A 26,135-nucleotide genomic window follows, 5' to 3' on the forward strand; every position below is an offset into this window, starting at 1 on the left:
CCCTAAGATTGTGTGGCCAGGTAAACAAACATCCAACTAACCTCCTCGCTCCTGGACCCAAGTGGGATGCTGGGCACGGCTGGCACTTGCCAGACAATCCTCTTCTTTCTCAAAGGAGCACTCCACTTCAGGAAATCCCTTCTTCTACAAGTTTGGACTTGGGAACTCTTGGACTGGAGGCTACCAGGGAACTCCCCTGGAACAAGCTGATGCTGCCCCCAAAATCTCCCCTGTCATGCTAGGAGGCTAGATCCTGGGATTACCATGATGCCTAGGGAGTTAGAAGACACCCCCCCACCTCTCCACGAAGGAGCTGAGGTTCATAACCATTGTCACTGTCTCAGGCCGCAAGCAAGCCCAGGTCTACTCTGCCATGTGCTTCTGCCACAAGTCTCCATCTCTCCCCCATTCTTCCCCCTGAAAGGGGGGGCAGGTTCCTCCTTACCTCCATGAAGGTCCCCAAATATGCTGTGCACTGGCCTGGCATCTCAAAATCTGAGCCCAAGCTGGTCCAGCCACTTGCCTGCATAGCTCTCCTCTGACGAGAGTTTGGCCCTCTGAGTTTCAGTCAGCAATTCCCTGGGTCTCCTTAGAAAGGCACCTGCAATTCAGTCTATATTCCAGGGTGAGGACTCTTAAGCTGGGGTCCGTGAACTTGGGTGGGGAAATAGGCCATCTTTCTTTTCACTAACCTCTGCCTGAAATGGAGCCTCTCCTTCAGTCCCAATTCACACCACTACCACCACCACCAGCACTGCCTTGCTCTGGGAAGGGCTCCAAATGCTGCTTCACCCAATGGCCCAAGGTGTCTTTAAAAGCCTAAGGACTTCAGCTGACTCCAAAGGGCCAAATCCTTTCATCTCCTCAGTGGAGCTCACCCAGCTGAACCCAGGGATGCCTGCCACAACTCTTCTGTGCCTTAAAGCATGGTTTCCGGCATACCTGACTTGTAGTTTCAGAGCATTATCAGCGGGCACTAAGAAAGGTCACACATCAGCTTTATGTGGGACTTGTGCTGGACTTGAACCCAGGTCTGCCTAACTCCAGTATCCTTGAGGTTTGCTCTCCATGTTTGGAGAAGAGGGACCTTCTGTTTTTCCCCTTTTCTCCTTGAGGTATGCTGTGGTGAACAGGTCCTTCCTCCCCTCCCTTCTCATGCCATCCTAGCTACCCCATCTCTCTGCACTTGGGGACAGTGAGAAGCATCCTTTCTGAACTTCTCTGTGCTGGGTGTAGGTGGGTGGGGGCCAGGAATGCTGGGGAGGGGCACCCCGGAGCCTGCATCTGTGGGTGTGTGTGCACAGAATGTGTGTGTGTGGGGGGATCTATATAGGGGATGACTCTGTACACGTGGTGGGCTGCAATCAACATCCTTGTCAGTGGGGTGGGGTTCCCATCACGGGTCCTTCTCCCTCCCACCATTCTACCGACACATGATTCAGGGTTAGGTTGCCAGCTGCGGGTGTGGTGGTCTTTTCTGCCTCCCATCCCCCACCACGGGCTGGGAGTGGGGCCTGGAGCCAAGGCTAAGGGTAGAGCACCCCCACCCCAGTCCACTGTCTAGTTGGAGGGAGCGACTCTCCTCGCGTGAAGGAGCAGTCCCGACTTCCTGATCCCGACTTGGCTTCCCGCCCTGCGGGGCAGGAAGCTGAGTCCCGCCAAGCCAGCGGTCCCTCTGTCGGGCTTGACCCTTTGACGAGTCGGGTAGAGAGAGTTGTCTGGGAGCGAGGGGAAGAAGCCGGAGGGCCTGGACTGTTTGGACAGCTCTGCCCGGGTCAGAGCTGAAGCGCCTGCTGGGACCCTGGAGGGCCGGGGGCAGGGAGCCTTGAGAGGAACCCGCTTCGAACCCTGGCTCCGGGAGAGTGACTATAGTTTGGGGCGGGCCGGGGGAAGGGAGCCAAGCAGCATGGCCAGGGTGGTTCTGGGCCGTCTCTCCGGGTTCCCGCACCGGCCGCCAGGGGGAGCCCCGTGGCTGGCCAGGGATCCCCAGCCGGGATCTCTAGACGGGGTGGGGGGAAGGGGGGAGGGAGAAGCCCACACTCAGCTGCTTGTCTCCTCCCCTCCTCCACCCCGGAGTTAGGCCCCAGCAGAGAGGGGTTGGGTTAGCGCGACAAGCGAGGAGGAAGAGGGGAGGAGAGGACGAGGAGAGGAGAAGCGTGGAGAAGGAGGGAGAAGGAAGGGGAGGAAAAGGGGGGAGAGAAGAGACGGGAGGGAGGAAGGGGGAGGAAGAAGAGAGAGGAGGGAGGAGTCCTGGCGGCCAGGAGGGCGGTGGCGGCGGCGGCTGGGAGGGAGTGGATTGAAGTCCGGGGTGGCCATGTTCGTCAGGGGAACCCGCCGGCGCCGCTCCGGACGCGGGGTAAGGAGCCTCGGGCTTGTCAGGGAAGGAGCTGGCCTCAGCAGATGCGGGGACGTCTGTCCGGGGCTGCCGGCCCCCAGCAGGGTGGCCCGTGGGGAGCGGGAGGCTGGCGCGCCCCGGGGAGGGCAACAGCTGGAGAAGCGGGGAGGAAAGGCAGAATGGAGGGTCAGGTAGGAAACAGGGAGGCTTCCCTTCTTTCTCCCCTCCTCCCTCCGACTCCTTCTGTCTGGGACAAGGAGAAATCCAGGAGGCCAGGTAGGGTGGGGGGTGGGGCTGGGAGAAGGACTGAGGGCTCCTCCTGGCCTGTCTGCCCCCAGCCTCCTGAGTCTGAAGACCCTGGCCTCGGGAGGCCATGCAATAGCTGTGGGGACCAGTGTCCTGGCTTCCTGGTGCATGGCTGGAGGTGAGGGACCCTGGGCTTCTCAGCTGGTCATTTCCTAACTCTAACCATAATGCAGAGAGCAGAGGCCTCTTAAAGATTAGGGGTGGGGAGGGAGTAGCCCCCTGGAGGCTGCTAACCCCCTGTCAGGAGCCTCTCCCCCCTCAGTTTCCCCACCTGTCACATGAAGGGAGGGAGGACTTCATGGGTCCCTCTCAACCAGAGCAGGCAGGCTCAGATCTGGGCAGGGAGTGGAGTGGAAGCGTCTCTCCACACAGGAAGATCTGTCAGCACTGTAAGTGCCCCCGAGAGGCTCACACGGGGAGTGGGGTCCCGGAGGACCTGGAGCAGCTCATGGCCCGCCTCATCTCTGACTTCCAGCGGCATTCCACCTCAGATGAAAGCTCTGGCTGTGCCTCAGAGGAGTATACGTGGGTGCCCCCAGGCCTCAAGCCTGAGCAGGTAACCTCTTGGCCCCCCACCGACAACTCCTCTCTGGACCAGTTTCTTTGGCCTGCTCACAGGGCTTCAGTTTCCCCTCTGTGGAAGCATATGGGGGTGGGGGTGGGCAGCTACACTGGGATTCTGCTGTTTAAAACATTCACTTAAGACAAGCCTGGTGACCTGGGGCCCTTTCGGGAGGCTCACTATCCTGCTATCAGGGAATACATTGGCCAGAGGGAGTGGAAGCCCCCTTCCAGTGCCTTGGACCCAACAACTCCAAGTCTGAGAGGTTGCCAAGCTCTGAAAATGGGGCTCGGAACAGCGCTTTGGTTTGATTTTGGTTTTGGATGTTTGAAAAAGTGATTAGCACAGGCACTGTGGCCATGAGATGCCCCTTCCCACCCCACTCCTTCCAGAATTCTGGCCCCCTGACTTCAGGCCAGGCTCTTTTCCTCTCTAGTTCCCTCCAATGCTGCCAGAGCAGAGGTTTCAGAGTGGAGTGGGTCAGGCAGAGAGTCACTAAGCACCCACATGTTCCAAGCTGCAGAGACTTGAAGCCCAGAGAGGGGCAGGGCCTGACCCAAGGGCCAATTCCATCAGGAATCAGTGGTTGCTCTGGCTTTCCACGCTCACAGGTGTTTGCCCTGAGTCTCAGAGCGAGGTGGTTTAAGGTGGGGTTCAGGTGAGGGGACCATGGAGCTAAATGTGATCCTTTCTTGAGTTGGGGGGGGTCAGAGATTTGCCTATGGTCTGCCTGGATGTGATGGCTTCCCCTTTCCTCTTTAACCCTCAATTGTTCCCAGGTGGATCAGTTTTTCAGCTGCCTGCCAGAGGACAAAGTTCCTTATGTAAACAGCCTTGGGGAAAGGTACCGTGTTCAACAATTGCTTCGACAGTTACCCCCACATGACAGTGAGGTGAGATTCCCCAGCCCCCAGACAAGGGGCAGCCTTCCAAAGCAGGGCTTCATTGAGTCCAAGGGGAGAAACCAGGCGGGACCAGTCAAGAGAAGAGAAGTGGACTTCCCTGAGTTGGGGGCCTAAGGCTAGGCTAGCCTGAGAGGAAGGGGAGGAGGCCCAAGTGAGCCCCACTGCTGCTGAAGCCTGCCAGGCTCTTTGTGAGGGGGCAGGCCAGGGGGAGCTATCCAGAGAAGGAGGATGGTGTTCCAGACAGTGGGGAGCCTTCTCCTCTTCTATGCTGCTGGATTCTTGCGAAGGTAACTGGGGATGGACAACTGAGTCAGCAGCAGTGGTTTACCTCTATGGCTTTTGAGGTGTCCCCCAACTTCACTTCCCAGGCCCAGTATTGTGCAGCACTGGAAGAAGAGGAAGAAAAGGAACTGAGACTCTTTAGCCAAAAGCGGAGACGGGAAAACCTGGGACGGGGGGCTGTCCGAGCATTCCCAGTGTCCATTACCGGGGCCATCTGTGAGCAGGTGAGGAGGTCCCTGGGGCTCTGAGCATTCCCAGGGTCCGTCACCAGCGCCAGGCATGACCAGGTGATGGGGTCCCAGGGGCTGTCCGAGCGTTCCCAGTGTCCATTACCGGGGCCATCTGTGAGCAGGTGAGGAGGTCCCTGGGGCTCTGAGCATTCCCAGGGTCCGTCACCAGCGCCAGGCGTGACCAGGTGATAGGGTCCCAGGGGCTGTCCAAGCGTTCCAGGAGTCCATTATCAGGGCCATCTGTGAGCAGGTCGCTGGGGCTCTGAAGCCCACACCTCTCTCATGCTGCACTTTCCCCATATCCACGCCTCTCCTGAGTTTCCCAGAAAAGAAACTCCAACATCTCCCCGTTGCCTCTTGGATCAGATAGACATGCCTGTTTTGCCTTTTTCAGCCTCATCACAAATTGTAATGCAGCCCAAATGGCCTGCATTCTGTTCTGCTGTTCCTCACTCTGTTTTCCACACCTTTGCCCAGGCCATCCCCTCTGTCTGGAAGGCCCTCACTCTTCACCTCTGCCTCTTCCAGTTCCTGTTGGCCTTCAAGACTCAGCTCAGGCTCCATGTCCTTCCTGGGACCTAGCCTGATCCATTCCCCCAGCTGCTAGGGCCTCCCTTCCCTCCCCAAATAGACTTGGGATTGATTGGGAAGAATTGATCTGTGAAAGTGGTTTTTTTTCCCCCCAGTAGAATAGGTGAACCCCATGAGGGGCCAACATCTCACTTTCCAGTCCCACAGCAGTAGTCCAAGCCCAAAGTAGGTACCTTGTTTCAGTCAGTTGGCCAGCATGAATGAAGCACCTGCTATGTGCCAGGGATGCCAAGAAAGGAAAAAGAGAAGCCCTGCCCTAGAGGAGCTCCTGTGGGCTGATGATCTGATTTATTTGCCAACGGTGCCTTGGTTCTCCCCCTCCTAGTGTGGGAAGCAGATCGGAGGGGGGGATCTGGCCGTCTTCGCCAGCCGGGCTGGCCACGGGACCTGTTGGCATCCCCAGTGCTTCCTCTGTGCCACCTGTGGTGAACTACTTGTTGATCTCATCTACTTCTACCAGTCTGGGAAGATCTACTGTGGGCGTCACCACGCTGAGTGCCTTCGGCCCCGTTGCCAAGCCTGTGATGAAGTATCTGAGGGGACTGACGTGGGGGGTGGGGGTGCACCTTGGCAGAGGGTCAGGGCCCCGCAGACTCCAGGGGGCACAGCCCGCCCACTCTGGGAGGAAGGAAGTTGTTTCGGGCCCTCTCGCCCTTCCGTCCTCCCATTTCCCTGCCTGTCTCCTTGTCCAGATCATCTTCGCGGCAGAGTGCACAGAGGCCGAAGGCCGTCACTGGCACATCCAACACTTTTGCTGCTTTGACTGTGAGGGGCCTCTGGGAGGGCAGCGCTACGTGATGAGGGGGAGCCGGCCTCACTGTGGGGCCTGCTACGAGGCCAGACACACCCAGTACTGCGACAGCTGTGGAGAGCGCATCGGTGAGGCCACTGCCCCGATCCAACCTGAGGAAGGGCAACGAGGGCCTGGCTCTGGGGCTTTCCTGAGCCTCTGCTCACCCCTTCTCATGCTCCATCTAGCTGGGGAGGCTCTATGGACCTGTGTACTCCAGAGCCTATAGGCTGAGCGGGGTTGGGAAGAGGAACAGCTGTGGGGGAGTGGGGGAGGTGACCTTGCTTCTGAGCTTGGCCTTAGGGGAAAATTGGCAAAGTAGGGCTCCCACTTCAGGGAGGAAGGAGCCAGTGTGCCTCTGGCTCCATTTTGCCTCCTTTCTCCATGACTGAGCTCACGTTCTGTCTCCTTTCTCCATGACTGAGCTCACGTTCTGTTCTCTCCCTGGCCAGGAATGGAGCAGGGCCAGATGACGTACGGTGGGCAGCACTGGCACGCATCTGAGACCTGCTTCAGTTGCTGCCGCTGTGGGCGGCCCCTGCTGGGCGAGCCCTTCCTCCCCAGGCAAGGCCAGATCTTCTGCTCTCGAGCCTGTAGCCTCCCTGCTCAAGCAGAGGCCACAGTGGCCACAGCAACCGTGGGGGCAACAGCAGTCACCACCTGCCCTCTGGTTCCCAGCACAACAGCACTCCGGGCCCGCTCCCGGGCAGGCTCCCTGGCAGGCAGAGCATGCAGCCACTTCTGCCGTGAGGCCCCGCAGCGCCACTCCATGCCTGTGTTGGGCCTCCGACGGGTGGTCTCTTCCCCTTGGCAGCCCCCACAGCCAGACCTTAAGCCTATATCTGCCCCTGACCCAGCAGCCTCCTCAGAGGGCCCCGAGTTTTGCCGGCGAGGGGAGCTCCGAGTTAGCTTCCGAGAACCCCTGGTGGCCCAAGCCCCACAGGAGAAGGAGCAGCTCCAGGGCCTTCCTCCTCCCCCTCCACAGGGCCTTGCAGCCCAGCCCAGTCAGAGGAGAAGGCAACAGCCCCAGCGGCTGCCTCACCATCGCCACAGTACCCACTTGGAGTGGGACTCAGCTTGGGTCTCTTCTTCTTCTCTTTCTTCCTCCTCTGACTCAGAGGAGGATGGCTACTTCCTTGGGGAGCCCATTCCTTTGCCCCCAGCCCTGCAGAGAGCCACTCTGGGGCCCCAAGAGAAGGAAGGGACATGGGAGACTTCCCCTGGGCCTCCCAGGCAGGCTCCAAGCCAGGGCCGACACCCGGACAGGGACAGGAACTGCATCGTGGCCTGAGACCTGGCTGGGCTCACACATGCCCCTACGGAGAAGGCCTTGTGCAGACTCATTCTCCCTCTCTCTGCCTCATTGTCCCCAACTGTTGGAGTTGGTTTTGGAGCAGATGCTGGATCAAGTTCTTTGTATCCCTCTTGTGCCATCCTGGGGTCTGCATTCTGGTTGCCCAGCCCTCCCACCCCTTCCACTCCAGTACCTCTAGAATATTCTACTCCATGCCATCCTTTGCAGGCTGGCTCTGCCCATTAAAAGGATTAGTTTCATGTGTTTGAGTTTCCAGGTGGTGTTTTGTTAAGCTGCCCTCTCCCCCTCCCTCTCAGGATCTGCTGCTGCCCACCGATGAAGCTCATGATCCACAGACAAGCCAATTTATTACCCGTTTATTCATCCTCTCCCTGCCCTCTGCCCCAAAACCCTTGGCCTCCTCTCTGGGACAAGTTGGTCCAACTTGGCTGAGGGCTGCAGCTGAGGCTCCCAGGGGCAAAGAGACTGGTTCCTGCAAGCAGGGGCTGAGGGAGATGCACAGACACTTGGGCTGCTCCACTGGTCATCCTCTTCATCCTCCTTTTGTGAGTGAGGGAGCCCATGGTGGCCACATTGGTGCTACGAGGGGCCATCGGGAGACTCTGCAGGGGGGGAAGTATGGGAAAATGAAGAAGAGCCTGAGCTGGCCAGGCCCCTGCACAGTCCTCCCTGGCACTGGCACTCACCAGTGGCAGCTGGGGTGTGGTGGCTCCGCTGGCCTTGGAAAGTGCTATAGGCATCATAGGCAAACAGGATGGTGGCCACCAGGCCCAATACCTAAGGGCCAGGAGGATCAAGGTAAGAAACAAGAGCAACAGGGTGCAGGCCAGCCCTTATCCCAGAGCAGACAAACTGGAGGAGAGTCCTGGGGAAGCTTACCCCTCCAACCATACTCTGAGCATCCACATTTTTGATGATGGTAATGAGTGAGGCAATGAAGAAGAGGACAGATGCGATGAGAGCTCGGAAGAAGTCCTGCGGGGGGGGGGGAGGGCAGTGAGTGAGGACCCCAAGTGGACTCAGCAGGAAAGGGCTTCTGGGACTTCACTACAAGGCCTCAATCCCAAGGGTTGGGCAGGCCATGGGAATTCTCTGGCCCTGGGCTCATCAGGTGACAGTGTGTTGGCCCAGATGAAGCCCTGGCTCGGAAAGGGAGAGGGGACCCACAAACACGGGGTGGATGGGAAAGCCCCAGAAGCCTGTGATCTTCCTGCAACTCAGCCGCACCCCCCCCCCCCCCCCCCCGCCAGCACTCACACTCCAGGGCCAGTTGATGAACTGCAATTGGTGATGTTTGTTCAACATAAAGATGACGAAAAGAAAGCCGGCCAGGACCATCTCCAACACAGGTAGAGTAAGGTAACCCACTACCCCGGAGGCTGAGTAACATATGATGATCAGCAAACACAGCACCTGGCTCAGGGAGAAGGAAGGGGGGGGGGGCGAGGAGAGGACAGGACAACACTGCTCGCTGACCCTCCGGTAGAGGGCGCTGCTTGGTCCAGGCCCGAGACTCTTCTCTCCCGGCCCAGGAACCAGCACCCTTCCCCTTCCTCCTCCCCCCCCCGGATCTTCACGGAGGCCCTCGAGAGTTTTCCAGTCGCATTCAGGGCCTTCAGCTCCGCCGTTCCCGGCGGCGCTTCTCCCTCTTAGCTCCCCCCACACTACTGCCCCAGGACCACAAACAGCCCCAGCCGCAAGAGTGGGGGATGGGAGCGAGGAAATAAGTGAAATAAAAGAGGAAAAGGGGATAAAAGAAGAAACGGTTCAGGCACGGGAGGCTAAGCGACGGGGTTGCTTCCAATTTCCCCAGTTTGAGAAAGAGAGAGGGGAGTTGAGGCAAGGACCGCAGGCACGCACCCCCCCCCTTACCCCCGCTGGCCCAGGAAAATGGAGGGTGGGAAGCCGGAGGGGCACCAGAGGCAGGGCGGCAGGAGCATCCCGGGGGACGTGGTGGGGAGTTGTCCAGGTAAATAAGCGGTGCCCTAGGCCTTCGAGGGCGGGGGAGGGGAAAAAAAAGGAGAAAGAGAACCAAAGCGGAGAAAAATAGGGGAGGGAGGAAGGAGGCCGAGACCGCGAGAAGGGGGAACACACCCTTTTCTGCCTTCCCGCCCCGCCCTACCCCGCCAGCCTCGCCTGGCTCACCTAGCCTTTCCTCCCTCCCTTCCCCCTCTGCGCGGGGGCGCGGGAATAAGTTCTCCCGGTCTCCATTCAACCTCAGTTTCCCCTGGAGTTTCCCCTTTCTTCCCCTTCCCTCCCCACCCTCGGGGAAGTGAGGGGCTGGGTTATAGGGTTAGGGAGAAGACCCAGTGGGAGTGGGAGAGGTCCCACGTTCCTCCGAGGGAGACCCCAGGGCTGCTCCTTCCTCCTCCTCTCCACGTGCTGAGACACACCCTTCTTTCCTAGCCACTAGCGACAGTCCCCAAGTCCCCCTCCCCCACATCCCGGCCAGGCCAGATTTCCAGGTATGCCGACCGGCCCCCGGTCTCTCCTCCCTTCCTCCCCCAGAAGCGCTCACCATCTCGGCCAAGAGGAAAATCCCCTTGCGGGTGCGGGAGAATGCAGTGCAGGCGGCTAAGCATTTGGGAGTCGAGCTATGCTCCGAGTCCGCCATCCTGGGGCCAGAGGGAAAAGAGGTAGGCGCTGCTTCAGAGGCCCTCCTTCCTGGAGGTCCCTGCCTAGGAAGCGCTAGACGCTGCCCCGGAGCTCGAGTTGTACGAGCAATCCCCGACAGCCCTGGGTCCTCCGCCGCCCAGTACGAAGTAGGTGAGGCCGCTGCCCACCCCACCCCACCCTACCCCACCCCACCCCTGCCCAAGCCAGAGCGTGAATCACCACCTCTAGGCGAGAGGGAGGGAGGGAGCGGCGAGGGCGGGGCCGACGCTCCTGTCTCCCTATATGGAGGGGACCCAGAACAAGCGGGGAGGCCCTCCTGACTCAGGGGAGGCGAAACGCACTCCCAAGACAACTCCCAAGGTGGGCGGCTGGGAAAGCAGAATGGCCTGAGCCAGTCCTGGACTGAGGGATGAAGACAGCTGTGTCCTTCCTCACAAGGAGGGGGCCGTCTTCGAGGCCCTTTCTGCCTGGGTGATGGGAGGCTCACTCCCCGATTGGGGCCTGAATGATGAGGGACACAAGGAGTTTACTTTGCCGGGGCCGGATGAGAAGAGAAAACCTAAAAACCTTGTTAGCCACAGCGCCGCCCCCGACGACCACTGAGGCAAGACAAGGGCGAAAGTGCAATAGTCTACCGCGTGTTAGGAGAAAAAAGCACCTAGGCCCTGGCTGCCACATTTACTCCCTCTTCCCCTCCAGACTCTGCAACCTCTTCCCAGCCACACCCCCCTTAGCCCTCCTCGAGTCCTGGTCCTGTTCTGGGCAGGGCTCCCCAAGAAGATACCGAGCGAGCCCTTGGCCACACTCTCCAGGACCGAGACCAACTCCTTTTCTTGTGCCCTTGATGCCCTCCCCTCCCTATCTGTCTGTCTGATCTCTATTTCCAGCCCTGGGCGCCTTCCTCTCCCGAGGCCAGATGAACGTCCCCCACCAGAGTCAGTATATTTCACAAGCATTGCAAATTCAAGGCATCTACAAACCTTCCGGTTTTCTTTCCAAAAACCCAGATCTCTTTGGTGCTTCCCCATTTCTGTTGAGAACACTGCCATCACCCCAGTCACCAAGGTTTGAAATCTCAGAGTCACAAAGTGGGAGAGACCTCAGAGGACTCCTCACCTGACCCACATCCCAAAGGAATCCTCACTAGAAGAAACCTGGCAAACGGTTGGCTTTGCTTTAGGACCTCGAATGAGACCAAGTTGACTGGCAGGCCACTTGGGGATGGCTCCAGTTATCGGGAAGTCTTTCCCGCCATGAAGGAGCCTCAGCCTCCATCTCTGTCCCCAGTTCTGAGTTCTGCTCTCCGAGGGCCAAGCAGAACTAACAGCCTAATCTGTTTTCCACAAGATAGCCCTTCAGATATGGAAACAAGCTTTCCCGTCTTCCCCTGTTCTGCACCCCCCATCCCCCCCCTCAGTGTTTTCTGTTCTCCAGGCTAAACATCCTCTGCTTCTTAAACTGATCCCCATGTGACATAAACTCGAGGCCCTACCCTGCCACACAAGTCCTTCTTAAACTACAGTGCCCGGAAGTGGAGATAATCCTGAAGATGTGGCGCGACCAGGGCGAAATGGAGTTGGCATCCCAATGTGAGCTGGTTCCCAGAGCTTGGAGGCCATTCAGTCACCAAATCTCTATGGGTCCACCACTGTCGATGTCTTCCCCCATCCTTCACTTTATTGTGTTGATTCAGCCCAGAATTCTAACCTAACTCTTTGGGGGGATTCTGACTCTGTACTTCTAGCTTTGTGTCATCTCCAGATCTGCTGAGCATCCAAACGTTTTTGTTCAATTCACCTGATAAAGAAAGGTGAAGCAGCCAAGGGCTCAGCACAGAGCCCTGGGGCACTCCATTGGAGACCCCCCTACCAAGCTGACATTGAACCCTTACAGATTTCTTTTAGGCTCTGGCCAGCCAGCTAGTTCTGAATCCATTTGAAAAGTGTGTTATTGTCTAGTTCATGCCTCTCCATCTCCTCCTTAAGAAAACTCTGAGACACATCACCAAATGTCAGCAAATTCTATCTACAGCATTCCTGACGACACCAGGTCAGTAATCATATGAAAAGGCGGCATTGTACTTAGTCTGGCTTGTTCTATGCTTGAGGAAGCCAGTCTTGTGCTCTGAAATCACCACTTCCCTTTGAAGGTGGATGTCCCCCACTCAACTCATTGGCCTGTGTCTTGCAGCCTGGTTGGCTCTGTTCCTTCCTGGAAGATCAGAATGCTTGCCTTTTCTCTCCAATCTGCTGGTACCTCATCCATTTCCCATTATCTTCCAAATATCAGGGACAGTGGCTCAGCAATTATGTCTGCCACTTCTTCCAAGACCCAAAGATGCCATTCGCACTAACCAGGTGACAAGAGCAACTTGGCATTGTCTTACTGTCTCCTTGGCTTAAGTGACAATAGCTCCCAGTTAGCCATTTCTGTCTGGAAGGTCGTGTTCCTTGGCTGAGAAAAAAAGCAGCTTCAACACATCTAAAACACACATCTGACTGCGTCACTTTCCTAGTCACAATTCCTCTTTCCTCTAGAATCCAAATCAAACTCTTCGGGTTGGCTTTTCCAGCCCTTTCCAACTTACCTGCAATTACCTTTCCACGTCTCTGAGACGTGGGCTTCAATGGGCTGGCATCCCCCCGTTCCTGGCCTACTTTTTCTTCCCCTCTGCTATGCCAATCCCCATTCTCATCAAGGCTTAGCTCAGATGCCGTAGCTTTCCTGCATGAAGCTTCCATGCCTTCCCTGATCTCCCCCAGGGATTACTTCAAATTCGTCTTTGTCTACCCTTAACCCCTGAACCTCTAGTCCTATAGCACTATATTTGTCATCAGACTCTTAACTCCTACCGGAGCTATCGGATCCCTTTTCTCACTGGTGAGTTCCTGTAGGAAACTCCATCCTCATTTGGAGAAAAGGCTCAGACCAATCCTGCCTCCCTTTCTAGACTCTGCTAGTCCCCTCTTGTGCCCTTTTTGTCTCATCTTCGGTTGCTTGTTCCCCACCCCCAGCCCAGCTATTCCACCGAGCTGGGACTTAACACAGAGTAGGAGCTTCAAATATGCTCCCTGACTTTGACTGGTGCACAAGCACATCGTGTCTGTTAGACAAAATTGGGAGACAGTGACAGAAAGGCACATCCCAGCTGGAGGGAAGGCGGAGCTTAAGTTACTGGGCAGCTTGGGAGCCCCCTGTCACTAGACATCTGTTTGTGGAAACTTTAGCTCCAGCTGAAGGCTAGTCGCTGCTCAGGTCCAGGGTGGGCTCCGCATTCCTCACCTCAGACACTTACCAAGCGATCCGGAACAAGTCGCTTCGCCTGTCTGCCACAGTCTCCTCAACTATAAGGTGAGGATCCTAATCGCACTGGTCTGCCAAGGTTATCACAGCCATCAAATGAGATCATATCTGTAAAGTGCTTAGCACAGTGCCTGGCCCTTGGTAGGTAGAAATACTAGCTATTATTATCATCCACAGATTAGCTGAGTCCCAGGAACTCATCAAGGAGGGAAAAATTGGGGCGGGGCTTCCAGGAGCTAGGTCTTGAAAGCTGAGGGAGGGAGGCTGGAGAGCCCTTCCCTGAGGGGTGGGGACAGGAATTGCAGGGTTTTAGGGTTTGTGGTAAAAAAAAAAAATCCAAAAACCCAGTCAGTCCTGAGCAATGAGGCTAGGAGGCAGACAGAGTACTCACTATTGGGCAGGTTCCGTTCCCTTTTGGAATTCATATTGATCCTGGTTTGGGCATTCAGGATGCTGCCTCCCCCCCTCTCCGTGGAATGTGAACCCCTGGAAGGCAGGATCCATCTTTTTTGGTGGCCCAAAAGCAGAGCTGAGTGGAGCACAGGTTCTGCTGGCTGACATACAGGAAGAACTGAATAAATGCTTGGTGGATGGAAGCGATCGAGACTGTCCCAAACTTTTTTACAGAGTTCTGGGGCCCCAGCTGCTTGCCTTGGCCAGCTCTACCCCAGGGAGGTGTTTCCAAGACTGCCACCCAACCCCCTCCAGGCCCTCTCCTTCACATCGCTGTGTGGGTAGCATGTCACCTGGTGGCAGTGCACACTGGTGTTTGCCTGTTGTATGCTCTTCGTACTGGAGGAGGACCGAAATGGCATCACGATGTTGGGGTCAAGGTACAGTGCATTCGGCTGGGGCTGATCAGACCAACACGAGCTCAGGTGGAGCACAGATAGTCCGTGTGAACGTCTGGAATGCGGATAGCTCGAATCGCGCATCTCACTCTTGTTTTGAGTGGCTACAGTTTTGCTTCACTCAGACAGCACAGCACCTTCTTTGATGCAGGCACACCATGCTGGACAGTCTTTTACCAGTGTCTCCCACATCATGAAACCAATTCCAAAATTGTTCAGAGAGACCTTGAGAGTGTCCTTTTATCACTTCTGACTTCCGTGTGAGCGCCTGCCTTGCGTGAATTCTCCGTAAAATTGTCTTTCAGGCAAATGTATGGCATTCGAACAACACGGCCAGCCCATCAGAGTTTCGATCTCTGCAGTAGAGTCTGACTGTTCGGCAGTTCAGCTCAAGAAAGGACCTTGGTGTCTGATACTTTATCTTGCCAGGTGATCTTCAGAATCTTTCTGAGACTATTCGAGTGAAAGCAGCTCAGCTGCTTCTCTGTGATCCCACAGAGAATCTTAGGAAAATAATATTCTAAACTGTTGTTGCCCTTACTGACATCTCCCACCGCGCCAAGATAATCTCATTCAGTGGCTGATATGGTTTCTAGGCTCTTGGCCTTCTTGTTGGGGAAATTACTGAATGCCAGTTCAGCATCTAGAGAGGAAGTGGAAATTCTGCCTTTCAGTGTCTGTGCCTTTAATCCATTTCTGTATTTTTGATTCTTTAGGTTAAATGGGAGCTCTTTAAATATCAGCCACCCTTTCTTTCTTGTTCTTCTCATTTGGTGTTAATACTGATCTTCATTCTCATTATTTAACGGTGTGACTGTATACAGACAACTGATTCTGAAATTCAATTCAAATATTTTAGTAAATGCCTAATTTGTGCCAAGCAGTGCTAGGCACTGGGTTTACAAAGACTGGAAAGAAAAAACAAACCCAAGCAAAACCAAAAAACCCTAGACCTTGCCCTCCAGGAGCTTACCTTCTTCTGGTGGTAGCTTATGATAAAATTATATACAAAGTAATTTCAAGAGGGAGAAAAAAAATAACAACTGAGGAGATAAAGAAACATAGCTTCTACCAGAACTGCCTTTAAGGAAATTTGAGATTTCAAAGGGCATGTACTCCAACGTACACAAAGACTTGGAAGTGGGAGGTGGGAATATTCTGTGTCCAGGGAGCGGTTAACTGGCAGGCCAGTTTGACTAGACTAGAGAATGCATGGATGGGACAAAGAGGAAGGACTCCACTAGTATAGGTGAACTGATAATTAATTTATGAAATTGTGAAATTAGGGGCAGGAACTCCTGGTTCTTTGGCTACTCTCTGGGAAAGACCATGGGGAAACAGGGGAGTAAACAGAGGGCATGGGGGCAAAAATCCCAGAAAAGCAGAGACAAGCAGTAAAAAGTGGTGCAGAGGCAGGTAGCGGAGGGGAAGGCACCAGCTGGGAGGCCCTAACGGGAGGGGAAGAGAATCCTGCAGAAGATGGGATATGAGCTGAGTCTTGAAAGAAGCCAAGGAAGTGAGGTGGAGATGAGGGACAGAGCTCACCAGGAGTCGAGGATTGCCAGTGCCAAGGCAAAGGTGCAGAGGTGAGAGAGGAAGGGGCATGTTCCAGGGAGTGCAGGGGCACTAGTTCTAGTCTAGATCAGGGAAGTGGGGGAAGGGGCAAGAATACTAGAAATTGGCAAATCAGTGCCGAACGGTGAACTTCACGAGCCACTGGGAGTCATCAGGCAGAAGAGTGACATGGTGGCCCTGGACTTTATTAAGATTGCTTCGACAAGTAAGGGATGGACAGGGTGGGGTGAGGCTTGAGGCAGGGAGACTAGCCAGAAGGCTATTACAATAGTCTAGAGGGGAGGGAATGGGCAGCTAGGTGGTGCTGCAGTGGACAGAGCTCTGGACCTGGAGTCAGGAAGATTTCCTGAGTTCAAATCCAGCCTCAGACACTTGCTAGCTGTGTGACCCTGGGCAAGTCACTTCACCCTATTTGCCTCAGTTTCTTCATCTGTAAAATGAGCTGGAGAAGGAAATGGCAAACCACTCCAGTATCTCTGCCAAGAAAACCCCAAATGGGGTCATGGGAGAGTCAGACATGACTGAAAAAATAACTGAACAACAAAAGAGGGGAGGGAATAAACATTCATTAAATGTCTCCTATGTGCCAGGCACTGTGCTGAGTGCTTTTACAAATATTACCTCATGGGGCAGCTAGGTGGTGAAGTGGATAGAGCACCAGCCCTGGATTCAGGAGGACCTGAGTTCAAATCCGGTATCAGACACATAACATTTACTAGCTGCATGACCCTGGGCAAGTCACTTAACCCCATTGCCTAGCCAAAAACACACACACACCAAATATTACCTCATTTGATCCTTGCAACAACCCTGGGAAGTTGAGGGCAAGAGGGCCAGAACTAAGGTTGTGGCTATATGAGTGGAGAAAGCGGGGACATGTAGAAGAGATGTTGGGAAAGTAAAGATGACAAATTTTGGCAACTGACTGGATACATGGGGTGAGTGCCAGACTGGGAGCCTGTGAGGATGGTGGCGCCCTCGACAGTAATAGGAACATATGGGAGAGGTTGGGGAAAAGATAATGAGCCCTATTTTGAACATGTTGAGTTTGAGGACATCTAGGTCAATTCATCTAATAAGCATTTGGAGTTGTGAGACTGTAGGGTTGGATCAGCACATGTGGGAATCACTTCCTAGAGATGATAATTGAAGCCACAAGAGCGGATGAGACCCGTGAGTGACATAGTATAAAGGGAGAAGAGAAGAGGGCTCAGGAAGGACCCTGATATCAAGGACGTAGCACTCAACACCTATATCAAAGGCAACAGAGAGGTCAAGGAGAAGCTGATTGGGAAAACGGTTAAGGATAGCACTTGGCGACTAACTAACAGATCCTTGATAACTGTGGGGAGAGCAGTTTCAGTTGAATGATGAGGTTGGAAGCCAAACTGCAGAGATTTAAGAAATGAAAGCAAGAGGAAGTACAAGTAGCAAGTGTCGATGGTTTTCTCAAGAAGTTTAGCCTAGAAGGGGAAAGCTAGAAGATGAGAGCCAGCAGGTATGGTTAGATCAAGTGAGGAGTTTTTTGTTTTGTTTTGTTACGGAGGTGACCTAGGTATGTTTATATGCAGTAGGGAAGAAATGAGTAGATAAGGAGAAATTGAAGCTTAGAGAGTAGATATGATAATGGGGGCAAGGGGATGAGACAAGGATGAAACCAAGGATGCCCATTAGAGGGGTTTGCCTTGGAAAGGAGGGCTACCTCCTTGGGAAAGACAGTCAAGAGACGTGTAGCCCCTACCATGTGCCAGGCACTGTCCTAAGGGCTAGGGATACAAAGAAAGCTAAAAGACAGTGTTTGCTGTCAAGGGGCCCACAGTCTTATGGGGGAGACGACATGCAAACAACTATATATAAACATGCAAATAGGGTAACTTGAGGATCCTTAACAGAGGGAAGACACTAGAATTAAGGAAAATCAGGAAGAACTTCCTAGAAAAGGTGGGATTTGAGCCAGGACCTGAAGGCAGCCAGGGAAGCCAGGAGGTGGGAGATGAGGAGGGTGACAGCCTTACAAAGCTGCCCAGAGTGTTTTGTACAAGAACAGTCAGGAGGCAGGAGTTACTGCATGGCACAGTATGTGGGGGATAGGGGTGGGAATAAGTTCTAAGCCCAGAAAGGCACTTGGGAGGAGGGGAGGTGGCACTAGGTCATGAAGGGCATTGAAAGTGCCAACAGCATTTTGTATTTGATCCTGGAGGTGCCACTAGGATTTATGAAGTAGCAGCTAGAGTTTGGAGTGATATGAGATGAGGAGGGGAGAAGAGGGAGCTCCTGGTGAATGCTTTCAATTTTTTTCAGGGAAATATGAATGAGGTCCTCAGCTGAGGGGGAGCCATGAGAGGCCTGAGGAAGGAAGAAAAAGTTGGGAAGAGCTACGGTAGTAAATGGGAGAGCAAACTGATTGTTCAGTTCCAGCCCTGGTTGACTCTCTGTGACGGCAGAGATAATGGAGTGATTTGTCATTTCCTTCTCCAGCTCATTTTACAGGTGAGGAAACTGAGGCCAGAAGGGTGAAGTGACTTGCCCAGGATCACACAGCTAGGAAGCATCTGAAGCTGGATTTGAACTCAGGTCTTCCTGACTCCATGCCTGGCACTTTATCCACTTCAACACCTAGCTGCCCCTAGCAAATCAATCAGGGGGTATAAATGGATTGCCTTGCTTCAGTGAGGGCCCAGTGAAGATTTTAAGAAAAGCTTATTTGTGGTGGACCCATTCAACCTGGATCTGTGACTTTATCCAGAACCGTGTGAGTAGGAGCCAATGTGGTGGAAGGTGGGAGTAATCCAGCTTTGGGGCTTGGCAGGACACAGCTGTCAATAAAACAAGGGGGCTAGAGATTTGAACATGGAGGATGGTGTTGAGTTGAACTGGTTCATCAAGTGGGTGAGATAAGGCAGTCTAGCCTGTGTGGAAGGCCCGGGAAAGAGCTGAGGGCATAAGGATGAAGATCAGGCTGCGTGTCATAAGGCCGAAGCAAAGGTGGCATCAGAGATTATGGTCGGAATGAGAGATGGGAGAAATGGAGTTCTGGAGTTCCTCAGTGTGGAGGAGGGACAGTCATGGGCCAGCTTGGAAGGTAGCTCAGATGGGTGGAGGACGAGCTCACATTTAACTCATGTCTTTTTCTTTTTTTTTTTTTTGGTAAGGCAATTGGGGTTAAGTGACTTGCCCAGGGTCACTCAGCTAGTAAGTGTCAAATGTTTGGTCTGAGGCAGGATTTGAATTCAGGTCCTCCTGACTTCAGGGCCAGTGCTCTATCCACTGTGCCACCTAGCTGCCCCAACTCATGTCTAATCTTAAAGAGGGCTGGAGGCATTTCTCTCCAGGGACTTTCTGGACCTACCATCTTAAGTCCCTCCTACAGTTTTAAGGGCCTCAGTTTCCCCTGTGGTTCCAAGTCTCCCTCTATGAAATGGCCCCGGGTGGGGGGCAGGGGAAGGGGAACCTTGAAGAAGCTCATCTGTAAGCACCTTTCTGGCTCTTGAAGATCCGAAGTCCAAATAGTGCCAGGCTTGATCTTGAAAGGGGCAGGGAAAAGGAAAGTTTTGGGGAGGCTGGAGACAATCAGGGAGGCAGAGGCCAGTACCATTCACCTGTTTATTATAGAAACCCCTAGTGTTCCAGTGTTGACGCCAGCCGCCAGAGGCTGGGGGGGGGGTGTCCACCCCAGGGGGCCATTTGTACTCCCCCCTCCAAAAAAAGAAAGCATCTCCTTCCATCTCCTGGGGAGCAGGGCCATCCAGACAGACAACACAACAGTGAGACAGGAGAAAGGGGCAATGAGTCTTCGTGTGGCTCGGAGAGGCCGAGAGGCCCCTCCACACCGTTCATCTTCAGGAGATGAGGCACAGGAGGGTCTCGCCTCATTGCTGCCACCACTGGAACATAGAGTCTTTACTCTGGGGTGGGGGGCTCCTGATGGGGGACAGGGTGGCTGCTTCTCCCCAGCTAATGAGCTTCCCCACCTCCCCCCTGCCCAGTATCTTCACAGCCAATAAGCAGGGGACTCCTGATGGCTGCTGAGCCTTCTGCCCGACACCCAAGAGGAACAGATATGAAGACTGGAAGACTGAGCACAGCTCGCCTTGGAGAGAAATCCTCCGTTTCCAGAGGCGCACACTACCCCCGTTCCCCCACACCTAGGTGGCTGAGCCTGGCACTTGCTTCCATCTGGAGGCCTGATGTCAACGACAGCAGACAGGGCAATGGGTTAGATGCCACACTGGCATCCAGCCCACGCCCCCTCCCCAGAAGCCCCATGCCCCCTCCTCATGTGGGCAGAGGGAGGGGGAGGTCAGAGCACATCAGCATCCACGTAGTTGGGGGCTCTCTTGCTTCCTCATAGCAGGCAGAAAAGAGAGGGAGGGGCCCTGCGCCGTACTTAGGCCGCTTCCCAACTCACAGCAGATGAGAAATGGGTGCGTAGCAGGGGCTTGGGAGGGATGGTGTTTAGGAAGCAAAGGGCTGGGTAAGAGGGCAGAGGGTGTCAAAGCAGCATCCCTGGGGGGCCGTGCAGGGGAAGGTTCACAAAGACATGATGCTAGCATCCTGAGGGTCCATTAGGAATCCAGACTAGCATCCCCAGGGGGAGCTGGGATTACTGGGATGTCAGACCAGTCTCTCCAGGGTGAGGAGGGTCAGACCAACGTCCCTGGGGTTCGAGGATCTGAGTCCAGGGGCCGATCCCCTTCCAATGCCAGGTCACTTAAGTGGGAGCTCAGCTCTGGGGGGTACAGGAAGTCTGTATAGTGTCTTAGGGTGGGGGGAGGGCAAGGGAGAGGAGTAGAAAGACAAGAGAAACAGGGACAGACAGAGCCAGAGACAGAGAGAGAAGAGAGTAACATTAGAGAAAACAAGAAAGACAGCAGAGCAGAGAACAGGGTCCACTGGGCTCTCCCTCGTTCCCACCTCCTCATGCCCCGGCGTGCCAAGTCCCCCACCCTCCCCCAGGGCACCCTCACTCAGTACCTGCCAGAGACAGGAGGTGCTGTGAAGCTGAGGGAGTGAGGTAGGGCTGTCGCTGCCGCCGCCGCTGCTGAGGGCAGGGCCACTCCAGCATAGCCCAAGTATGGCTCAGGGCTAGCCTCAGTGCCATGGGCAGTGTGCAGCAGGAGGCCTTGGGGGGTAGCTAGAGTGAGGCCAGGAGAATGGAGAAGGATGCAGGGCCTGGCCCTCTGGAAGGAGGCCCCGGGCCGAGGGGTGAAGGCCCGCCACAGCACCCCCTCCTGTTGAGCCCACGTTTCGAATGTACCAGTCTCGGAGGCCCTCTAGGGCCAGAGCCTTGTGCCCACTCCGGGGGTCAGCACCTGACTGCTCTGGCTGGCTGTGGTAACGGGTTGGCCCAGGGCCTGCCCAGAAGGAACCAGGCAGCGGGCCCCCATCATCAGACTTAGCGCGACTGGTCAGCCCACGCCCAGGGCCTCCGTGAGGTGCTGCTGGGTCCTTGGCTTGAAGGAGGGGGCTGCCAATGCCACCTCCACTATCCCCTTGAAGTGCTGAGGGAGCTGGGGGAAAGAAGACAAAGAGACCGTCCCTGCAGGAAAGGTGGCCTGGGCCCTCAGGCCAGCACTGTCCACCCCGGGTCAAGTAGTAATCAAGTAGCAGGTCACCAGAGGCTGGCAGGGGCCGCCCCCGTGGAGCAGCCCGGGGAGGGTCCGGAGGCCCAGCTGTTCGAGAAGAGAAGGCTGGGGGGGGCACTGGGGCTGGTCGCTCAAAAATACTCTCATTGCTTTTGCAGGGCGGGGACACTGGTGGGCCTTCTGGGGGCAGGCGGGCACAGGCAAAGCCGGAGATCCCAGCACCTCGGTCGACCAACAGGGCCTCAGAACTGTTGCTCCGGCGGGTTCGGCCAGAGACGAGGAAGGCGCGCTCCCAAGGCCCATCTGTGTGTGGGAAGCCCATCTGAGAGTCCTGGCTGCCAGACCATTGGCGGGAGTGAAGGCCCTCCAGCCTGGGACGGGAGAGAGGGGCAATGCAGTGAGGTCACGAGGCCAATCAGAAAGAACCGGGGAGCCACCTGCCAGCCCTGCCTTCAGCTCAAAGCCTGAGCGGGTGCCTTCTCTCTCTGGAGCCTCAGTGTCCCCCTCTATAAAAGGAAGGGTTCTGACTGGACAGTAAGCAAGCCCCATTCAATGCTGCCTTGTTACAGGTTGACTAGCACCTTGCTGTGCTCAGAGGTTTGCATCCGTGGCAACCCTGTTCTACAGCAGGTGAGGGAATTAGAACAGTAAGTGGTGCCATCGCCTGTCTAGCTGCCTGTCAAAGAAGTCTGTGCAGCCCTGCTGGGAACAATCTTGTTTCTAAATGCATAAAACCTGAACCCAATCCTGTCGAAGATGTCCTTTGCTCCCATCCAAGTTCATAGACCCCTGACCCTTCCCCCCCCCCAATCTATCCACAGACCCTCAGTTCTAAACCGTGTCACTAAGATTGGAAAGTCTGGCCTTCCTTTCTCTCCCCCTTGCCTTGGTGGGCCTTACCTACAGAGCTGGGGCGCAGGGCCCCGGGCCAGGACAGGTGTGGCAGGAACGCTTCTGCCCTCAAAGCTTGATATACTTCTGGGAAGGGTCCTGGTGGGGCTGTCAGTGGGGAAGAAGCAATGATCAGTGGTTTCCAGTCCCCTGGGGAGGGGCTTCACACCTGCTTTCTGAAGGACCCTCCCCTTTGAACTGTGGTCACCTGGTGGGGCTGGCCACAGAGTTCCTCCGGCTCTTCAGGTCTCCATAGAGCTCAGCAGCTGGCAGAGGGGGCATTGCCTTCCATGGCGGGCGACGCTCAGGGCTGCCTCCCGCTGACACTGAAGCTCGCAACTGGTCCCGGGCCTTTGGGAGTGCGGGCCGCTCACTGTGGGGATCCTCTGAGGGCAAGGGGAGACAAAGAGGGGACATTTTGGTGGGGCAGGTGGGTTCTGGCTTTCTGCTCCTCCCGGGCATTCTCCACGGATCACACTCACCATTCTCGTGGCTCATCGACTCTGAGAGAGAGCTGCTCTCTGAGCGGGAGGCATCATCTAGGAGAAGAAAGCAGGGGCCGGTCTTTGGAGTCACCAGTCCCCTAGACCCACACTGCCTGTGCCTCGGCCCCTCTTCTGTTGGCTACTGTTGAGCTGCTCTCTCTTCTATCTCCACTGGTTAGTTCCAGTAGAAGTATGTCACTCACCTTGGCTAAGCTGAGCTACCCGGGTTCGGAGGCCAGGAAGTCCAGGACCACCATGGCCTGGCGGCATGGTAAGCGGCAGGCCCAGAAGAGCCCGGCTGGCCCTCAGCTGCTCCTCTAGTTCAAGGAGTCTCTGTGATGCATCTGCCTGGACCTGCCGCCGCCGCCGCCGCTGCTCCACACTCAGCTCTGGGGCTAGCGCAAGGCGTCTGGCGGCTGCAGCAATCTGCCTCTGAACCGATACCTCTCTCTCAAGCGTTTCCAGTGCTAGTGCCTGCACCATGGAAAGGACCACAGAGGCAGGGAAATGAAAAGGGGAGGGTGGAGCCTCGGGCTCTAGATCTCACCCCCAAGCAGCCCCTGCTGGCCCTCCATAGTTCTACCCCCCAACGCCTTTGAGGCCCGGTTCCTTTTGCACTGCCCCTTCCTGAGGAGCTTCAGACACTTACCCCAGAGGTGCAGACTCCTCGGGGTTGCAGGGGCATAGGGGCAGCCCTGCGCCGGATGGGATGAGGCTGCTCCCCAGGCTCCAGGGGGTATTCAACAGGAAGGCGGCCTGTCAGCTCCTGGAGTGGGGGAAGGAGGTTATCATGGGGCTCCCCTCCTGGCCCACCCTCCATCCCAAGTACTAGGGTCCCTTCACCTACCGCCTCCTGTAGGCAGACCCTTCGGAGTTCTCGAAGCTTTAGACTTAGGGTTTCCTGTAGGCCCCGCTGCCGTTCCAGCAGGGCCCGAAGTCTCTCCACCTTAACTGGGGGGCTCTCTTCCAGGGGCAGTCCTGTTCAGTGGGACGGAAAACAGGCTGGAGTCCATCTGCTCTCACATCTGACCTCCCACCCAGAGTTAGCCAATATTCTAAACCGTGCCCTAGGTAGTCAGCCTAGCCCTGCCACCCAAGGGCTTTCTCCCCCCAACCCACATCCCTGGGGCTTGTACCTGGACAGTTGTAGCTTGGGGAGCTGATGAGTTGTCCTCTGAGCTCCATCCTAAGGCAGGTGAGAGGAGGCAGAGATGTCTTGCTGGACAGGACCTGGGTGAGAAGCTCTTGCTGTCAGGGACCCAGCTGTTCTCCCCACTCAACCAGCCCTCAGACCCTTGGATTGTGATTTTAGCCTTCTGACTCCTACTTTGGGGTTAGGTTGTGGTTTGGGGGGGGCAGGCAGCCTTAAAGTTCTCTATCCCACAGGATGCAAAAAGCTCCCCTCACCCTTTGCTGGCACAGACCTCCTCTTGGGTGGTCCAGAAGGGGTACAGGGGGAGGAAAGCAAGGTGGCACCTGGCAGCTTGTCTTGTCTTTCTCCCTCGGCCCTCCAAATGCCCTACTGCCTTAGCTCTTCCTTAGGTCCTAGTCAGGAATGAGTCAGGAAGCAGAGAAGCAAAGTCCAGAAGAGACAGATAAACAAGGGCTCAGCCCTGAGTAGGAGGTGGGGAGCTCCTCCTCTTCCCCACTTGGCATTTCCCCCCCCAAACTCTCCAACTTGGGTGGGGGAGGCCAAATGAGGACTTCAGAAGGGCCCCGGCTTCCAGCTGCTGCCAACCCACAGCAAAAGCATCCCACGAGGGGCAGGGCCAGCCGTGGTTTCTGGGGGCACCTCCCCAAGCTGAGGTGGCTCTGCAGGGGAAGGACCTGGCCTGCCACTGCTACGATCTTTCCCCTCCTCCGTAAGCAGCCCAAGCTCTCAGCTGGCTCCTCTATCTATAGTTCCCTAAGTCCTCAGCTGCCAAGATGTGACCCTAAGCCCTTGTCCCCCAAGATCTTGGCTCAAATGGCCCCCTGAAGGCCCAACCCTCTAAGAGCCGGACCACTCTGGGCTCACATGGCTCTGACCTAAGGAATACATCCCCAAGCAGCTTTCAGGACAGCCAGACTAGCTCCTGGGGGCAGGCAAGTGGGTAGAGAAGCTCCTGAGGTGGGGGGCAGCTGAGTTTTTCTGTACATCTGCTGCTGCTTCTGGGGAAGAGGCCAGGTTCTCTCTGGGAGTACCCTCCCTACTCTTAAGTGAAAGATCTCAAAGCACCTGGGAAAAAAAGCTTGCCCTTCCCTGCATCCTGGTGGCCCAGCACCCTCCCCCAGTCCCCCTCACTTCCCTTCCTCACCACTTGTGGGGTTCCCTTCCTAGGTCTGGGCCGAGGCAGGCCAGTGAGAAGCAGCACAGGGAGGTTTTTGCCAGGAGCCTAGGCCCAGCCTGCTAACCTGCTAGTCAGCTAGCTAGCTAGCGCTGGGGGGTGGAGGTGGAGGAGGAGGAAGAAGAGGAGGAGGAGGAGGAGGAGGAGGAGGAGGAGGAGGAGGAGGAGGAGGGAGCCTCCACCTTTTAACCCTTTGCCTGGTGGCCCAGGAGGCTCTGAGGAGGTGGGGAGGGGAAAAGGTAAGGCTGAGGGCAGGGCTCCAAGGAGCTGGAGGCCCCCCTTCCACCCCCACTGCAGGCAGAAATAGCGACCCCCCCCAGGTTGGGAATGGAATATCCTTCTTCCTTTACCTCCCCAACCTTCCCCAGCTTCAGGCATGGTGCTCTAGAATGCAAGGGGGGGCAGGGGGAGGCTGGGCCCTGAATTCCTGGAATTCCTGGTCCTAACCCTGTCCCACAGGTTTGGGAGACTAGACCCAAGGCCCGAAAGGAGAAAATGCTGGGGGGGCGGGGCTGACCTTATCATTCCTCCATGTTTTCGCTTTCTCTTTTCCTCAGGCCTAGGGTTTGGGAAGACATAGAGGAAACTGATGCTGGCGGGGAGGGGGCGATCTGGGAAAGGAGGGCGCGTCCACTTCCTGCCAGCTGGTTTGCCCCCCCACCCCCAGCACCCAGAGATGAGATAACCGACCTGTCCTGTCCTGTCAGGGACAACCGGGTGGAGGCAGGTGGGGGATCGGAGTTCCGGGATCCAGTCCCGGAGCCGCCCCCCCCCCCACGGCGGGGAGGGGCGGGGCGGGGAGAAGAGGAGCAGGGAGGGGGAGGCGGCCCATCCCCGCGCTCACCCTCCGCTCCCCTCACGCAGCACTGCCCAACCGAACCACCCCCGCCCCGGGACGGAGGACGGGGGCGGGGGGGGGCAGCCCTGGGGGGCGGGGGCCGGGCCTGGGGAGGGGCGTCAGGCTGCTCCCTCCCTCTCCCCCCACCCCGCTCCCCCGCCTCGCACTCACCGCCGCTGGGGGCCGTGTCCGAGGGGGAAGGCCACGAGCTGGAGGGAGCGAAGGAGGCGGGGGGCAGGCTGGAGGGGGCCCCTCGGGTTCGTCCCTCTGCCGCGCGCCCCCGGCCGCCCGCGCCCCCGCGCGGCTCGCTCCGCCGCCTGCCTCCGGCCCGGGTGCGCGCGGCCGCCC

The 26,135-nt window shown here is 56.3% G+C and overlaps 3 protein-coding genes and 1 long non-coding RNA gene across 12 annotated transcripts; 2 read left to right on the forward strand and 2 right to left on the reverse strand.

Moving 5' to 3' along the window:
- Positions 1 to 2,245: 2,245 nt before the first annotated feature.
- On the forward strand, positions 2,246 to 7,559 carry PRICKLE3 (prickle planar cell polarity protein 3). Of its 2 annotated transcripts, XM_020976484.2 has the most exons (8): positions 2,246 to 2,356; positions 2,674 to 2,759; positions 3,014 to 3,197; positions 3,983 to 4,096; positions 4,477 to 4,614; positions 5,537 to 5,740; positions 5,904 to 6,090; positions 6,454 to 7,559. In XM_020976484.2, exons 1-8 carry the CDS (start codon positions 2,315 to 2,317, stop codon positions 7,290 to 7,292), a joined length of 1,794 nt encoding a protein of 597 aa, XP_020832143.1. In that variant the 5' UTR covers positions 2,246 to 2,314; the 3' UTR covers positions 7,293 to 7,559. The 2 variants fall into 2 exon arrangements, with proteins under 2 accessions (XP_020832143.1, XP_020832144.1); XM_020976485.2 differs by lacking the exon at positions 2,674 to 2,759 and having other exon boundaries at positions 2,275 to 2,356.
- A 98-nt stretch (positions 7,560 to 7,657) lies between these two features.
- On the reverse strand, positions 7,658 to 10,090 carry PLP2 (proteolipid protein 2). Of its 3 annotated transcripts, XM_020976486.2 has the most exons (6): positions 9,835 to 10,082; positions 9,189 to 9,307; positions 8,574 to 8,729; positions 8,196 to 8,291; positions 8,003 to 8,093; positions 7,658 to 7,918 (listed from the first exon to the last, which is right to left on the reverse strand). In XM_020976486.2, the coding sequence occupies exons 1-6, from the start codon at positions 9,896 to 9,898 to the stop codon at positions 7,896 to 7,898; spliced, it is 549 nt and encodes a 182-aa protein (XP_020832145.1). In that variant the 5' UTR covers positions 9,899 to 10,082; the 3' UTR covers positions 7,658 to 7,895. The 3 variants fall into 3 exon arrangements, with proteins under 3 accessions (XP_020832145.1, XP_020832147.1, XP_020832146.1); XM_020976488.2 differs by lacking the exon at positions 8,196 to 8,291 and having other exon boundaries at positions 9,835 to 10,090; XM_020976487.2 differs by lacking the exon at positions 9,189 to 9,307 and having other exon boundaries at positions 9,835 to 10,076.
- A 22-nt stretch (positions 10,091 to 10,112) lies between these two features.
- On the forward strand, positions 10,113 to 21,991 carry LOC110201030 (uncharacterized). 6 transcript variants are annotated; one of them, XR_013483667.1, is made up of 5 exons: positions 10,113 to 13,283; positions 13,863 to 14,068; positions 14,392 to 14,515; positions 17,963 to 18,151; positions 19,648 to 21,991. It is a non-coding gene; the product is annotated as an uncharacterized LOC110201030 (long non-coding RNA). The 6 variants fall into 6 exon arrangements; XR_013483668.1 differs by having other exon boundaries at positions 10,113 to 12,184; positions 13,160 to 13,283; positions 13,863 to 14,515; XR_013483665.1 differs by having other exon boundaries at positions 10,113 to 11,981; positions 12,082 to 13,283; positions 13,863 to 14,515.
- CCDC120 (coiled-coil domain containing 120) lies at positions 19,251 to 26,041 on the reverse strand. The gene is given in 11 exon segments (XM_020976573.2): positions 19,251 to 20,419; positions 20,636 to 20,793; positions 20,795 to 21,617; positions 22,147 to 22,245; positions 22,346 to 22,523; positions 22,620 to 22,676; positions 22,826 to 23,096; positions 23,272 to 23,388; positions 23,470 to 23,600; positions 23,759 to 23,852; positions 25,959 to 26,041. Coding segments are annotated over 10 exon segments (1,998 nt in total). The 5' UTR covers positions 23,808 to 23,852; positions 25,959 to 26,041; the 3' UTR covers positions 19,251 to 20,304.
- Between the last annotated feature and the right edge of the window lie 94 nt (positions 26,042 to 26,135).

This window comes from Phascolarctos cinereus, unplaced genomic scaffold (assembly GCF_003287225.1).
Source record: "Phascolarctos cinereus isolate Bilbo 61053 unplaced genomic scaffold, phaCin_HiC Scaffold_8;HRSCAF=390, whole genome shotgun sequence".
Taxonomy (NCBI): domain Eukaryota; kingdom Metazoa; phylum Chordata; class Mammalia; order Diprotodontia; family Phascolarctidae; genus Phascolarctos; species Phascolarctos cinereus.

Bases quoted from the DNA above. Each gene is read 5' to 3' on its own strand.
- PRICKLE3 (XM_020976484.2), top strand. From the start codon at position 2,315: ATGTTCGTCAGGGGAACCCGCCGGCGCCGCTCCGGACGCGGG. The intron at 2,357-2,673 runs GTAAGGAGCCTC...GTCTGCCCCCAG, and splicing joins GGCGCCGCTCCGGACGCGGG to CCTCCTGAGTCTGAAGACCC. The intron at 5,741-5,903 runs GTATCTGAGGGG...CTCCTTGTCCAG, and splicing joins GTTGCCAAGCCTGTGATGAA to ATCATCTTCGCGGCAGAGTG.
- PLP2 (XM_020976486.2), bottom strand. From the start codon at position 9,898: ATGCTTAGCCGCCTGCACTGCATTCTCCCGCACCCGCAAGGGGATTTT. The intron at 8,730-9,188 runs GTAAGGGGGGGG...TCCCTGAGCCAG, and splicing joins ATTTTCCTGGGCCAGCGGGG to GTGCTGTGTTTGCTGATCAT. The intron at 7,919-8,002 runs GTGAGTGCCAGT...CCCCCCCTGCAG, and splicing joins CCACACCCCAGCTGCCACTG to AGTCTCCCGATGGCCCCTCG.